Source organism: Trichosurus vulpecula, chromosome 5 (genome assembly GCF_011100635.1).
Source record: "Trichosurus vulpecula isolate mTriVul1 chromosome 5, mTriVul1.pri, whole genome shotgun sequence".
In the NCBI taxonomy this organism is placed as follows: domain Eukaryota; kingdom Metazoa; phylum Chordata; class Mammalia; order Diprotodontia; family Phalangeridae; genus Trichosurus; species Trichosurus vulpecula.
In genome coordinates this window covers 248,706,303-248,721,896 of record NC_050577.1, presented here as the reverse complement: position 1 = coordinate 248,721,896, position 15,594 = coordinate 248,706,303, and the positions used below count along the sequence as shown (strand labels likewise).

At 37.6% G+C, this 15,594-nt stretch overlaps 1 protein-coding gene across 1 annotated transcript in view; it reads right to left on the bottom strand.

The window, feature by feature from the left end:
• PTPRR (protein tyrosine phosphatase receptor type R) overlaps positions 1–15,594 on the bottom strand; it is a 187,105-nt gene that overhangs the window by 80,199 nt on the left and 91,312 nt on the right. The window contains exons 5-6 of the mRNA XM_036761708.1: positions 15,245–15,431; positions 6,384–6,468 (exon numbers count right to left, since the gene is read on the bottom strand). Coding sequence (XP_036617603.1) covers positions 6,384–6,468; positions 15,245–15,431 — 272 coding nt within the window. The remainder of the gene's footprint in view (positions 1–6,383; positions 6,469–15,244; positions 15,432–15,594) is intronic.

Genomic DNA, 15,594 nt, shown 5'->3' with positions numbered 1-15,594 from the left:
GGTTGAACCTTAACTAGCAGGATACCTGAGTTAGGCTTATTCCTAATAGTTATATTGTAGTGGAGATAGTGAGGGGAAATGGACATAGGATGAACTAGATGGTTGCTGAGGTTCCTTCCAAGTCTAGAATTCTGTGATTTAAAATGAACAAAGGCAAGAATAAGAGCATGATGTTTGGTGCCTTTGGGGGAGGAGAAACGTGAGAAAAGGTAGCATTTTCTAACACCTCTCAAGATGAGCGATTCTGAGTCATTGGCAATGGCTGTAGAATGAAACATTGATTCTGTGTAGGAAACAGAGGGAAGTGATAATGAGGAAAACCCAATATAGATGGAAGTATATAGAACTAGTTAAAGAAAAATGAGTGCCGCAATATCTTTTTGTCCTTTCCAATGATTTGGTAAGCTAATTCTGTCACATTCTTTTATATTAAAATTGTCTTACCATGAGAGGAAATTCAAAATTAATCATAGTAATAGCAAAAAAAGAACTAATTCAGGTGGGTTAGCTAATTCGGTGGATGCAAAATTCATAAGCAGGTAAAGGAGGCCAGATATCACTTGAATCCCCCTTACCTTCCTATGTATCACAGACTCTCTATAAATGAATTTGCTAAATGTGGAAGAAATAGGAGACTTTTTGAGCTTTACTGAACACACCTTTTTCTTCTATAATTTGGTTGTTTATGATGATTTAGAATTTATATAGAAGCTTAGAGTTTTTTTCCCTTAAGCTATTGCACAAACTTGTTTATATTGCAAAATATTTTATTATAAACATTGACATAAACTTTATAATCTGCTATATAGTGAGATTTTTATCTGTGTAGATATTATTCTCGGTGAAATATTGTTGACTGTACTGGTTTTTAGCCATTCAAATCAGTACGGGGGAAGAGAATGCCTTTAATTTCATTATTGTTTAAAAAACCAATGGGAACCAGAGAAGTATGATCTCTTTGAGGGCAGGGACTGTTTCATTTGGGTCTTTGTATCCATAGTGCACAGTGTCTAACACAAAATAGGTATTTAATAAATGTTTTCCAATTGATTGAAATGTTAATTTTACATTAACATGGCAGAAATTACCTTGATTTAAACCTTGAATATCTCCAATAATCCTTACCTTGGCCATAGACTTTCATCCAGATCTGGAATACTTTCCTTCCTCACCTCAGTATTTTAGAATCTCTGGTCTCCTTCAACATAGTTAGGTTGCCACCTGTACAAGCTTTGTCTGATCTCCTATTGGTTAGTGCTCTCTGCCTCTTGGGACACACACACACATATACACACACATGTATATGTATGTGTATGTATATTTATTGTTCTTCAGTTGTTTCAGCGATGTCCAACTCTTTGTTTTCATTTGTTCCATTCTAATTTTTAAGGAATTATTTCTTCAGTGAGCTTTTGGACCTCTTTTTCCATTTGGCCAATTCTGCTTTTTAAGTCATTCTTCTCCTCCTTGGCTTTTTGGAGCTCTTTTGCCATTTAGGTTAGTCTATTTTTTAATGTGTTATTTTCTTTAGTATTTTTTGGGTCTCCTTTAGCAAGTTGTTGGCTCATTTTTCATGATTTTCTTGCATCACTCTCATTTCTCTTCCCAATTTTTCCTTTACTTCTCTTACTTGATTTTCAAACTCCTTTTTGAGCTCCTCCATGGTCTGAGACCAATTCATATTTTTTCTTGGAGGATTTGGATGTTGGAGTTTTGACTTTGTTGTCCTCTTCTGGTTTTATACTTTGATCTTCTTTGTCACCGAAGTAAGACTCTATAGTCTGATTTTTTCCCACTGTTCATTTTTCCAGCAAATTACTTGACTTTTTAACTCTTTGTAAAGGTAGGACTCTGTCCCAAGCTTCAGGGGTTTTGTGCAGCTGTTTGCAGAGATACTTCTAGGGACCTGTAAATTCTCAGTTCTTCCAAGGTGGCATGATCAAAGGAGAGGTGTTTACTCCCCTCCTGGCCTATACTCTAGTCTGGTGAGTAACCACCAGCACTCTTCTGCCTTGGAACTGTGAGGCAGATTCCCTCTCCACTATTACCACAAGCTCTGCCATGCCAGCACTCCTCCTCACCCCAGGACCATCACCCAGGACTGTGACCCAGATCCAAGCACAAGGCAAAGCAAGAGAATCCTGTTTCAGCACCAGCCAAAAGATCCCTGCAATCTCCCTCTGATCAGCCACCTAATCCTCCCCACAGTCTGTGGGCTGAGAGCTCTGGAAGCAGCTGTGGCTGCCACAGCTGCCACCACCAGCCGGATTGGGCTCCTCTCACCTAGTTCCGACAGACCTTTCCTACTGACCTTCTATGTTGTCTTTGGTGTTTGTGAGTTGAGAAATCTGGAAACCACCACAGCTGCCAGTGATTCAGTGCCCTTAGCCCTGCTTCAGGTTCTCCCTGGGTCAGTCTATGCCAGAGTGGCTAGTGTTGGTCTGCGCTCCTCTCCCAGCCCAGTGCAATGGGTCTTTCCTGTGGACCTTCCAGGTTGTCTTGGGCTGGAAATTTGTTTCACTCTGACATTTTCTGGGTTCTTCTGCTCTAGAATTTGTTTAGAGTCATTTTTAGAGGTATTTGGAGGGGCTCGGGGTGAGCTCAAGCAAGTCTCTGCTTTTACTCTGCCATCTTGGCTCCGCTCCATGTCCAACTCTTTGTAACCCCATTTGGGGTTTTCTTGGTGAAGATATGGGAGTAGTTTTGTCATTTTCTTCTCCAAGTCATTTTACAAATGAGGAAACTGAGGCAAACAGGATTAAGTGACTGTAACAACAACCACACTGGCACACCCAGGATAGCTGCTAGCACAGGTTCTTCTGCCCTACTAGGAAATATAGCTTTTTAAGGGGTCAACAATCTTCTTTAATTACATTCACTAGTTCAGGGGAAGGGTCAGCACCCTGAACATCAGAGAAAATACAAGCAGAGAAAATACAGACAAAATACAAGCAGAGAATTTAGCATATAGACCAACAGACAGGGCTCTTAACTGCCTGAACCAAAGCAATATTGCTACACACTTTTCATACACCACTGGATTGAGAGAGCCTTTATATAGGAGCAGTTGGGGAGTTCTGAACATATGGCTACTCAGAGTCTCGACCAGGGAATCATAAGATTCTTCTTGTAAGCAAGCCCTCAAAGCAAAATACCAACTCAGAGTATATATACACTTCTCAGAGCCAGAAGGCATCACAATGCTCGTGACTCAGTGCCTAATCAACCTAGTACCAAAAGGTGTGAAAGCCTTCCTACAAGCAAGCCTCCACTAATGGGCTCCACATGAGGCCTATTAATGGGCTGGGAAGATCTTATTATCCCATTAGCAATACAGTGACTTGCCCAGGGTCACACAATTAGTAAACGTTTGAGTTGAATTTGAACTCATATCTTCCTGACTCTGGGCCTGGTGCTCTATTCACTGATCCCCATATCATCTCAGCAAGACAAATGTTTGACAAGGGGATAGAATCTATGTCCAGATACCTTGATGAGATGACACAGAAACCCAAGTGACTTGGGGTTGTCCCAGTCCAATAAATCAGGGATTACCATCACCATCCCTGCTACATGCTTTTTACTCAATTATCATACCTTTCAAGTAGAATAATAATGATAATACCATTTACAGAGTACTTAGCACAGTGTCTGGCACGCAGTTAGCATTTAATAAATATTTATTGACTGCTTTGTGTTTTGCAAAGAACTTTACATTTGTTATCTCATTTGGTTCTCAAAACAACCTTGTGAGCTAGGTATTATTGTTATCCCCATTTTAGAGATGAAAAAACTAGACTTACCTCAGGGGTTAAGGGACTTGCTCAGGTTTGCATATCTGGTAAGTGTCTGACGCAGTATTTGAAATTAAGTCTTTTTTATTCCAAGTTAATCAACAATATATAGATAGATAAATTATAGATAGATAGGAAGGAAGCAAGAAAGCAAGAAAGAAAGAAAAAAGGAAGAAAGGAAAAAAGAAAATGAAAGAAAGGAAGGAAGAAAGAAAAAAGGAAGAAAGAAAGAGAGAAAGAGAGAAAAAAGAAAGAGAGAAAGAGAGGAAGGAAGGAAGGAAGGAAGGAGAAAGAAAGAAAGAGAAAGAAATAAAGGAAGGAAGGAAGGAAGAAAGAAAAGAAGAAAGGAAGAAAGAAAGACAGCAAAGAAGCAAGAAAGTAAAAAAGCAAGAAAGAAAGAAAGAAAGAAAGAAAGAAAGAAAGAAAGAAAAAGAAAGAAAGAAAAAAGGAAGTAAGAAAATGAAAGAAAGAAAGGAAGGAAGGAAGAAAAAAGGAAGAGAGAAAGAGAGGAAAAAAGAAAGAGAGAGGAAGGAAGGAAGGAAGGAAGGAAGAAAGGGAAGGAGGAAGGAGGAAAGAAAGAAAAGTGAATGGCTGGATGATAGGTAGATAGAACATTTATTAAGCATTATGTGCCAGGCACTGGCATATAAAAGCAAATGAGGTCTGTCTTCAAAGGACTTACATTCTAATGTAATTGCAGAAGATATTATATAAAAGGCATGAGAGGGAGGAAAGGACACTCAACTGGGAATATAGTGGGGAAAAGTCACGTAAAGTCCTAGTTCCTAGCTAGATAAGACAGGCTCACCTGTCAGGGCTGTGGCAAAATCAGGAGCAGAATCCCAGTTTCTGGTGGGGTAGAGCTGGCTGGTAAAAAGCATGGCAAAGAGCCTGCAGGAAGCCCAGCACTCTCATCCCATGCCAAAGTTCATTGAAGGCGGGAGTAGTTTAATTTTTTTTGTTTATTTCTGTACCCCAGCACCTAGCACAATGCCTTGTATACATAAGGGACCTAATAAATGTTTGTTGAACTGAGCCACATTTTCACATAATTAGCTCCCAATACAATTCCAAAGTAATTTTTAGCACACAGCCCAGCATGCCCAGTCTAGCCTTCCCACATAGCTATTTCCCACGAAATAGTGTGACTTGAGCAACTTATATTTTCGAAATTAGAAATCGCTCAGCAGAGCAGAGGGTGGGGTACCCAGACTACAGACACTTTCAACAGAAAATCCATCATGTACAACATCAGTTGTCACCACAGGTGCCCTAGATCAAGAGATCCACCCAGTTCTGGGAATGGAAAAGCTGACACAGGAGTCTAAAAGCACTAGTCTGATATCATCAGGACAGGAAACAGGGAGGGCTATAGTTTTTTTTAATAATTCAAATCTTTTCCAAAGCCTTTTTGGGGTCAAATGAGGATTTGGGGTCAAGCTGACTATGAGGTAGAAATTCAGCAGATATTTTTTCCCCAAAAGGATTTAGAGGATTTAAAAAAAAGAGCCAATTCCATCCAACACAGGATTTGATTTGCTTTTAACTGCAGCCAAGGGCTACTACAGAATATCTTTCAACAAAGACCATAGTTCAGGTACCCAAACTGAGCCATATAGACTAACTAAAGATGTATTTCAGTGAAATGAAGTTAATGAAGCATTTCTAGCTTCACCAAAAATGAAAATGCAAAGACAGATTTTGTTTCCCCATGGTCCCCATTAGCAAAGATCCTGTAATATTTTTCCTTTGAAGGCTTTGCCCTAGAGTCCTATTCCTCCATCCCAGTCAGGGTTCAACATCCTGGGCCAGGGGGTGGGAGTGCATGGAATTAAAATGGCCATATTATGAAGACCCTTTTACTGAATAACCATTTTCCTAAAATTTAGGAGACATATTAAGAGAGGATAAGGAGGGAATAAGGGACCAATTATTGCTTTTCCAATGCTATCACCCTGTCACATTTATGGCTTTGCTTAAACATCAATTTTATCTGTTTTTTTGTTCAATGAAGGAAACCCTTATTTCTATTGTTATCGAGTCCTGATGAAGTCTTCTTAATAGCAATGCAGAGCAGTCTAGCATAGAATGTCAAAACTGGAAAGATCCTTAGAGACCACTCATTTCATTAATTAAAAACAATTTGATTGCTGCATTTTGGTTTTGCCTCAAGTAGTTTTCCCCTTAATGTTCCCTCCCCCACAACTAAACATTCTCTAAACACTTTCTTGTAGTGACAAAAATATGAAACATTTAAACTAAACTGACAAAATAATACCATCTGATGGTGTGTATACCACACCTGGTGTCCATAGTCACTCATCTCTCTAATGACTGGAGGGAATCTTAATGATATCAATTAATGACATAAGCTACTGGAATTTGTTTTCTGGGGCCAGGATTTAACCCATTAATTTTACAGATGAGGTTGCTGGGACTTAGAAATGTTAAGTGACTTATCCATTAAAAAAAGTTGCAAAATTAAGATAGGTTTATTTTAGACTGTATATTCTGGGTATATTATTGGATGGCACATGTAGCACTTACAGATCTATGAGCAACAGAAATGTTTATTTAAAAAAAACTCACTTGGCAAAATGGTTTTGTAGCGGTTTTTAGTTCCATGACGTGGAATGTCAATTTCTTTGGGATCCACGAAGTTCATTGGTATTTCCTACAAAGAATAAATTGCACCAGATTAGCATACCTAATAAGATTATATTGAGGGATCTTCATGAGGGCATAACTGCTGGATGGAATTATCTTTGAATTTTCTCCTTCCCCCTCCTTTCAATGTGTTACTGGTATCACGTCCTGATTGTCCTGTCTCAGCAATATAGACTGTATCCAGGTCTATAGTATAAAGCTTTATCATAGGGCACCAAAATTTAAAGCATGCAAAAAAATGACATATGCCTTCCTTCAGCAGCTAGAAATATTTGTTTACTTACTAGGAACTTAGGTGGCAGGAATAATTCATTAAAATAAGAAGCTACAGGTTTCTGGGCATTGTTAATAACACCTACCTATCAGCTGGCATAGTAACTAATTTCCTTTCCTGATCGAATAAATTTGTCTAAGATGTGTTTTGTGTTGTTTTCACAAAACAAATGACTAAGTTGTTTTAAGGGTACCTTTCATACCTGCGACCCCCATTTGCTTGCCCTATTCACCAAAATTTATTTTTTTTTCTTTCTCTATTCCCAAAACTATCACTTTAGTACTGACCCTTATCTGGACTGACCTGGAATACTGTAATAATCTTTTAAAAGGTTTTTCCATTTATACTCTCTCCTCCTTTCAGACTCTCCCTCATACTGTAAATAGCGACTGTTTCTGTTCTGGCCAAAAACTCTGAGGGTCTTCCCCTCCCAAACTGATTCTTTTGTGAAGGCAAACTAACTTGCTTAGACTTTATTCTTTGTCTCAGACCAACTGAGACCTGGGAAGAGCTTAAAAAGTTCAAGGTCTCCCACTACAACTGGGGCCATTATCAGTTGTCTTGACCTATGTCTTGCCATGGCACTCAGATGATTCTGGAAGAGAGAGTGAGGCTAATAACTGTGCACAGCCCTGCTTCACTTAAATCTAATTCACTTGCAAAGCAAAACATCACCCTCCTGATGTCACTGATTCTATTTGAGAACAAAGGATGAACAACTCATACTGCTGCCAGACTTACCTCTCATATATAGATCTATTTATATTACTCTGCTTAGAAACAAACAAAAAACCCCAAACCTCAATGAGTCTTTGTTACCTTGTGAGTACAAATTTCTTAGTTCAACATTCAAAGGCTTCCATAATCTGATACCATGATACTCTTTTTTTTTTACTCTCATACTATTCTCTTCTATGTATGCTACAATTTTCCTTGTGCATACCCTCTATTTTCTCACCTCCATGCCTTTGCTGGCTAGGAAATAACTCATTTATATAGTACTTTAAATTTTCCTAGGCACTTTCCTTACGACCCTGAGAGGTAAGGAATGCAAATAGTATCATCTTCAGAAATCTTCGGACATTTTGCCCCGGTGGAGCTAAACATACCTATCTTCAGGCCAGAGACCATACCTTTCTCTCTGTGTGATTTAACACACTCATCTCTGGAATCATATCTTGGGGCTGAGCTTGAGAGAGTGAGTAGAAGCCGATTCACCTCCTTCTCCCCTTTCCACCTTTTGCTCTAGGACTAGAGCAAATCATTTTCAGTAATTCAATGATCCAAGCCATTCTGAAGGACTTATGATGAAAAGTGTTATCTATTCCCAGAGAAAGAACTGATGGAATCTGAATACAGGTTGAAAAATACTTTTTGTACTTTATTTTCCTTGGGTTTTTATTTTGGTCTATGTTTTCTTTTGCAACATGATGAATATGGAATCATGACTATACATGTATAACCTATATCAAATTGCTTGCCTTCTCAAGGTGGATGGGGAGGGAGGGAGAGAATCGGGAATTCAATTTGAATAACAAATGTTGAAAATTGTTTTTATATGTAATTGGGAAAAAAAATTAAATCCGGAAAAAACAAAGGAATAAAGCAAATCATTACTTCCATTGCTTCTGGAGAGGGGAGGATAGTGTAGGAATTTACTGTCCTATGGCTCCAGACCCCATCCCTGTGAATCTCTTTACTCCCTTATATGGTTTTTCCCCCATTAGAACATAAGCCCCTTGAGGGTAAGGGATATCTCACATTCCTTTTTGTAACTCTAGTACCAGCACAGTATCTAACGCATGATACTTAATAAAGTATTTAATAAATGCCTTTTCATTCATTTGTTTCCATTTTATGGATTTTAAAGATCAATCAATCAGCAAGCATTTATTAGATATGCCTGGAACTGTGCTAAGAATTAGGGATACAAAGAAAGATAAAGCTAAACTCTGCCCTCAAGGAGTTTACATTCTAATGGAGGAGACAACATGTACATTAGTAGGGACATTCAAGGTAAATATAGAGAAGATGTAACATCACCTTAGAAGATAAGGCAGGGGTGTCCTCAACCTGTTTATGTCACAGATCTCTTTGGCTGTCTGGTGAAATCTATGGACCCCTCCTCTCAGCATAATTTTTTTAAGTAATTGAAGGAATGCTAAATGTCAGAAGCTAGTGAAAATAAAGAAGCAAATTTCCCGCCCCTCTCTCCCCCTACAGCAGAGGAGGTGGGAAGCAGGAAAGGCCTGTTGCAGAAGGTGGCATTTGAGCTGAATCTAGGAACAAGCCAGGGATTCTAAAAGGCGAGGAAGGGAAGCATTCCAGGCATGGGGGACTGCCAGGACAAAGGCATGAAGACAGCAGATAGAGTGTTATGAGTATAGAACACCAAATAGACTCAAATTGCTGCATTCAAGAGCTCTTAGGTAAAGAAACCTAGAAAGGTAGGAAGGGGTTTGGGGTGTCAAAACAAAGAACATTGTGTTTGAAACTCGAAGGAATAGGAAAGATGAGGAATCTGAAGCGCAAAGAGGGTAAGTTAAGGCTAAACAATAAGTGTCATACCTGGAATTCAAATTTGGATTTTTAGATTGTAAAGACAATAATTATTCCACTATACCAAGCTATCTCCATGACCTTATGGCTTATGACCATTGAATTCCTGCTGTTCACTCATTTCAGTTATGTCTGACTCTTCATGACCCCATTTGGGGTTTTCTTGGGAAAGATACTGGAGTGGTTAGTCTTTTTCTTCTCCAGCTCATTTTACATATGAGGAAACTGAGGCAAACAGGGTGAAGTGACTTGCCCAGGGTCACACAGCTAGTAAGTGTCTGAGGCCAGATTTGAACTCAGGAAGATGAGTCTTCCTAACTCCAGGCCTGTGCTACCTAACTTCCCCTTAAGTTCCTATTCACCCTTTAAAGTCCAATTCAAACACTGCTTCCTTTACAAAGTCTTCCCTGCTTACCCCTGTTAATAATAATTCTTCCCCCTTATATTACTGTTTTCACATTTAAAACTTTTGTGGATATCTTTTGTGTTTATATTACTTTAATTTCCAAACATAATCCTCCTTCCCTATTCATTGAACCATTCCTGGCAAAGAATAAAAATAGAAAGAAAATAAGAAGCATTTCAGCAAAATTAGTCAACATTTTATCATCTGAGTCTCAAAACATAAGTGATATCCCCCCAAGTAGCAAGCATGTATTAAACACTTACTATGTTCCAGATATGTTGTTAAGCCCTTGTGATAAAAAAAAAAAAACACAACAGAGAACAAAAACAAAATCCAGTAAAAGGCAAGAAAGGGTATTTTTCATCTCTTATTCAGGTCTAACCCTACCACTTTTCTAATGCCTCATTTAAATATATCATCTACGTTTTAGCTATTTCATAGAGAGGAAGTATGATTGAGTGGCAAGACTATTGGACTTCTCATCATAGCTTCATCGCAGAGTTTCAATACATATTTTGCCACTTAGTGTCTGTGTGACCTTGGCCAAGTCATTTATTTCCTTGGCTTCAGTTTCTTCGTCCATAAAATGAAAGAATATGATTATGCGGCCTTTAAGATCCTTTCCAATTCTAGATCAATAATCCTGCAATCTCTAATCTTTTTGTATACATTAGATTTCTCTACTAAATGCAATTAGTGAAGAGTAGGACAATGTCTCATCTAAACTTTGAATCACCCCCACCTCCTTGGCACAGAGTTTTGTACACTGTGTTTGTTGAATCCAGTTGAGTTGAATTGAACTGAGATTATAGCCATGCTGGAGATGAAAGTCATTTAGAAAAAGAAGGAAAAAAAACACAGACTCTCATTCTTTAGAACATTAACACCCCTCTAGTACATAAACATATCAAGGGCTGGTTGATGGGACAATGTCCAAGAATCACTACTACTAAGTTTACAAGAGAATGTCTCTTCATGAGGTTATGAGGTAAGTTAAAAAACGTCATTAGAAAGGAGAAACGAGAAGGAGTTTTGTTAAATGGTAAGGAGCCAGATTTGCTATTTTTCCTGGGTCTCCTACATAAATGTATTCTTGAAAACTATGGATATTTTACTAAAAGTTGAAATATCTTTATGTAGTTATAATCAAATCTAGGAATGGAAGTTCTCTTATGTTGGTGGACTCTATTTGCTTATTATTAATTATATTCCTTATTAGGACTGCTCAGTTCCTCTTCAACAACTATTTGGTATATGATAAAAAATAAATGACTTATTTCAGGTGTGAATGAGCTGATGTCCTATTAAGAATATCAGAAAAGGAAGTTCCACTCAAAATCACGACAAAATCAACAAAATTTCTCTAGGTGATTTATCAAGACACATTGAACACTTGCATAAAAATGCTCCTTCCATTCAGTATTCATAGGTGGATTACTCCAATATGATAAAAATCATGATAATGTTACACCAATCAAATGACTAAAAGGACCCGTTAGAAAGCTAGACTGAATTTCTAGGTAGAAAATTTGTTTGGAGGAACAAATGATTTAAAATCTCAAGGCAAAGAGCAGCTAGGTGACATGTTGGATGGAGCACTGGCCCTGAAGTCAGGAGGACCTGAGTTCAAATCTGACCTCAGACATATGACACTTACTAGGTGTGTGACCCTGGGCAAGTCACTTAACCCTGATTGCCTTGACCAAAAACAAACAAACAAACAAAAAACCTAACCCAGTGTTAAGGTAATAGAGGGGTAAAAGTAGTAATAAAGGCGGAATAGTACTTTCAGACCTCAAATTATAGAGTAAAATGGTAATCATCAAAGTTATTTAGTACTGGTTAAAACTTTTTAAAAGTAGATCAATGGAACAGATAAATTAAGGAAGAATCAGAAACAATTGAATTTAATAACTTGGTGTTTGATGAACTCAAGAATATAAATTACTTGAGGAAGAATTCTCTAGTTGATAAGAATTGTTGAGAACATTGTAAAGTAGTTTGGCAGAAATCAGGTTTGTACTCAGATCTTCTGCCATATACAATATACAATAAGCTTAAAAAAAAGTTAGAGGACCTGAACATTAAAGGTCATAGAATTTTTTTAAATTAGAAGAGAACCTAACCAGGTATCTTTCACAGTTATCTCCAGGGGAAGAATTCTTAACCAAAATGGGATAGAAATAATCACAAATTGTATGATAGATGTTGATGCCTCAAAATGAAAAAGGTTTTGCATGAACATAATTAATACATCTTAGATAAGAAAGGAAGCAGTGATTGAAGAGGAAAAACCCTGTATCAAATGTCCATGATAAGGGTCTGATACTGTAACGGTAATTTAAATTTGAAGATCTTTCCCACCCATTAATAGGCCCATGTGACCTGCTTATATCACAGGAAGCCCAAGTTACATGTGGGTGGGAGGAGCTTGCTGAGAGGAAAAGGAAAATGTGTCATCGTAAACGCTCAGAGAGTGGTTAGTACTGAGGGAGAGAGCAGACTCAGGTGAGCTAGCTGTGCTGTAAGTGTGTTTGTGGGAAGGCCCCAGCAGGGGGGTGGATGGCTTTGAGATGGAGTGGTTCTCCTCTGTGATATTGTGTATTGAATTCTTTGCTGCTATGATGGACTGGGCTTATTGGGATCTGGTTCTCTGGTGTCTGAATAAATGGTTTACTTCTTCTACCTCCTATATGGAGAGTCTCATATTTTGCGATACAGAACTACATAGGCATAATGACAATTATCGTCTATTTTGTGATTACTGCCTTGCTAATACAATACCCAAGAATTATTGTGAAGTAATACAAATGATTTTGTTAACTGGACCTCACTGAAGACCGTTTTCCCAATGGATATAAACAGCTTTCAACATAAACATCAAAACCTATCAATAATCATATGAAATATTGTTCCAAATAATGAAAATGTAATTTAAAAACTCTGATATTTTATCACACACACAACAAAAATGATAAAGACAACAAAAAGATGTTAATAGTAATTGTTGGAGGGATTGTATAAAGGTAGGCACATTAGCACATTATTCAAGCTGTGAATAATTAGTCCAACCATTCTAGAAAGCAATCTGGAAATAAATAAAGTGACAAGAATATCCATGCCCTTTGACTCAGAGATCTAAGAAAGGCCCTATATACATCAAAATATTTATAGTAGCATTTTTTGTAATAGCAAAGAACTAGAAACAAACAGATAATTATCAATCGGAGAATGGCTAAACAAATTAGAGTACGTGAATGAAATGCAATGTTAGTGCGTTATAAGAAACAATGGATATAAGGAATAACATGAAATAAGGAGAACTGGAGAAATAACATACCCGAAGACTTCAACATTGTGGATGGAAATAATAAAACAACTGAAACTGAATGCTGTGAAGCATTATAATGTCAAAGCTTGGTCCTAAAGAGGGGATGTGAGAATGCACCTACCTTCTTTCTTCACAGATGTGGGAGACTATGGGTATGGAAGACTAAATGTAAGGTTGATGTTAGTCAACGTGTTCGTCAGTTTTACTGAAATGTTGGTGATTCTCTTTTTTAGTTTTTATTGTAAGGGTTGGCTATCTGAGAGGGGAAGGCTATATTAGGCCATATAGGTTAGGTAAAAATGAAAGATAGCAATAATAATAATTTTTAAAAGAAAGACTTTATAACCCAATTATTCCCTTTATTGCAAGCAGACCTTATACTTCTAGCACCAAGGGTCAATTACATGTAGATCCACCAAAAAGGAACATGTATATTCTACAACAATTATTTCTCCTTAACCCCTTCCTTCAAATGAACTCTCCTTTGTGGTAGAACAAATGCCTAAATAAGTGACATAACTTTCAAGAGATTTGGGAAAAAGCAGTTAGTGAATAAGTAGAATTTATATGTCAATGTCAGACCTAAAAGTTGGTGGATGTATCAAAGTTTGTAAGTGAAGCAGGGATGGGAGGGAAGAGACAATAATCAAAAGCTTTCAAAAGGACACAATGTTTTAAGATATGTGTAATGAAAGACAGAAAATAGCGGGATAGAGAGAGCTGACTCTGAAGTCAAAAAGACTTATATTCAAATTCTGACTCTCGCCCATGGAGGTGCCAGCCTGGGCAAATCAGCAAATCATTCAGTGACTTTAAGTGACAAAATGGTTGTCAATCTGAATTAATAAAGAGAGTTTCCTCATAAGGAATTCCTTATATGAACATAATTATAGTTTTAAAACCAAAATATATTTAATAGCTTAAACTAAGATTTGGTTTAAAAAAAAAGGCTTCCATGCACATTATCAACAACTACAACTTCTTAGTTATATGGTAATTAAAATGGTTTGTTGACTGGCACAATTTTTATGTTTATATATTCTTAACTATGTAAAAATATGTCAACAGCCTGTGTAGAATATTAAATGAAACAAAAAATTGTGATAACTCTCATTTCATTGTTTGAAAGGAATGAGATGTCTAACAATTCATTTGAATTTCCCCCCACATTTAGTCAGCCTGCAAATTTGTGAAAAGTCAAGTTTTGTTATGAGGATGAGATTTTGGACAACAACATTGTGGAGAAAATGAAAATTTTGGCATTTTCCCCTTTTATTATCATTGACATAACAGAGAAAATACTGAATTAGTCAATACCTAGAGGAAAAAAATAAAAACATGCTTGGAATTGTCAATAGAAGCAGAACTATCTTTAGAGTAGCTTGTGCTATTTATTTGAATTCTTTAGTTAGGCCTATTTGATTCTATCAAACGTTTCCCTGATAATAGATCTGATCACAGAATAGTAGAGTAAATCCATTATTGGACATTCCATAGTAATGTCAAGTTCATGTGACATGATTTTAAACAGCATGCTAATTTAAGATGTGTATTGATGAAAAACATGGTGAATGAGTTACCTAAACATATTCCACCATGGGCAGAAACACACCTTTCCTGACTTTGTGCCATAAACATCCTGTGAGCTCTGTCATAGACATGCCAGAGAGATTAGGGAAAGGCACAAATGAAGTTTCTGAGGATGCAGCTTTCATTAACCTCATGAGACAGCATTAGCAATATTATCTAAGCCTTTTGATACCTTCTGTGCCTTAAGATGTCTAGTCTCATGCTGTGTAGTCCCATGTATGACACTTTCTCCAGAGATACACGTAACACAAGGGAACACAAACACAGACACAGGATAAGCAGCTAGGTAACCAGACTCCCCAGAGGTGCATGGCTCAGGCACACGGAAGTCTCAATTGGCTGTCTTGCTCTTGCTCCTGACAACACAGTCAGCTTTGTTAGTTTAAGGGATAGTTCAGAAGCCTGGGCTAACTTTGATTTTATAGGCTAGCTATAGGCATCCTTAGAGAAGGAGTAAGAATTGGGTTCCCTTAGAAGTATGGGCAACATCTGTTGCCTTCCCTTTCCATAGATAATTGGTGGTAGCATACAGTCTCAAGTTCAGTGTCACACCCTTTCCTCTCCAGACACACATATTAAACTAATGTAGATAAACACCTTTGAAATAAGGGGAAAAGACTCACCATGAATTCAGTCTGGAGTAAATGAGAACTGGCCATGGTGTCCCTCAGCTGTGACCTTGTGAGAACCCGGCTGGCTGACTGCAGGTACTCCATCGCTACTTTCTCCCGTGGGGTCGGCACAGCCACAAAAGGCTCAATGGTCCCCAAACCACTCATGTCCAAAGTAAGAGACACATTGGATCCTCTCCTGCATTTGAAAATAATTTAGTTTTACATTAGCAAAATTACTTAAAATAAGTAATTACTTTAAAATATTTACCTCCTTAATGAAGAATTGGATGACTTTTCTCCTGTGGTTCAAAATTTCACTATGGCACCCAAACACAATTCCTTCGTGGAAACATAGTTAC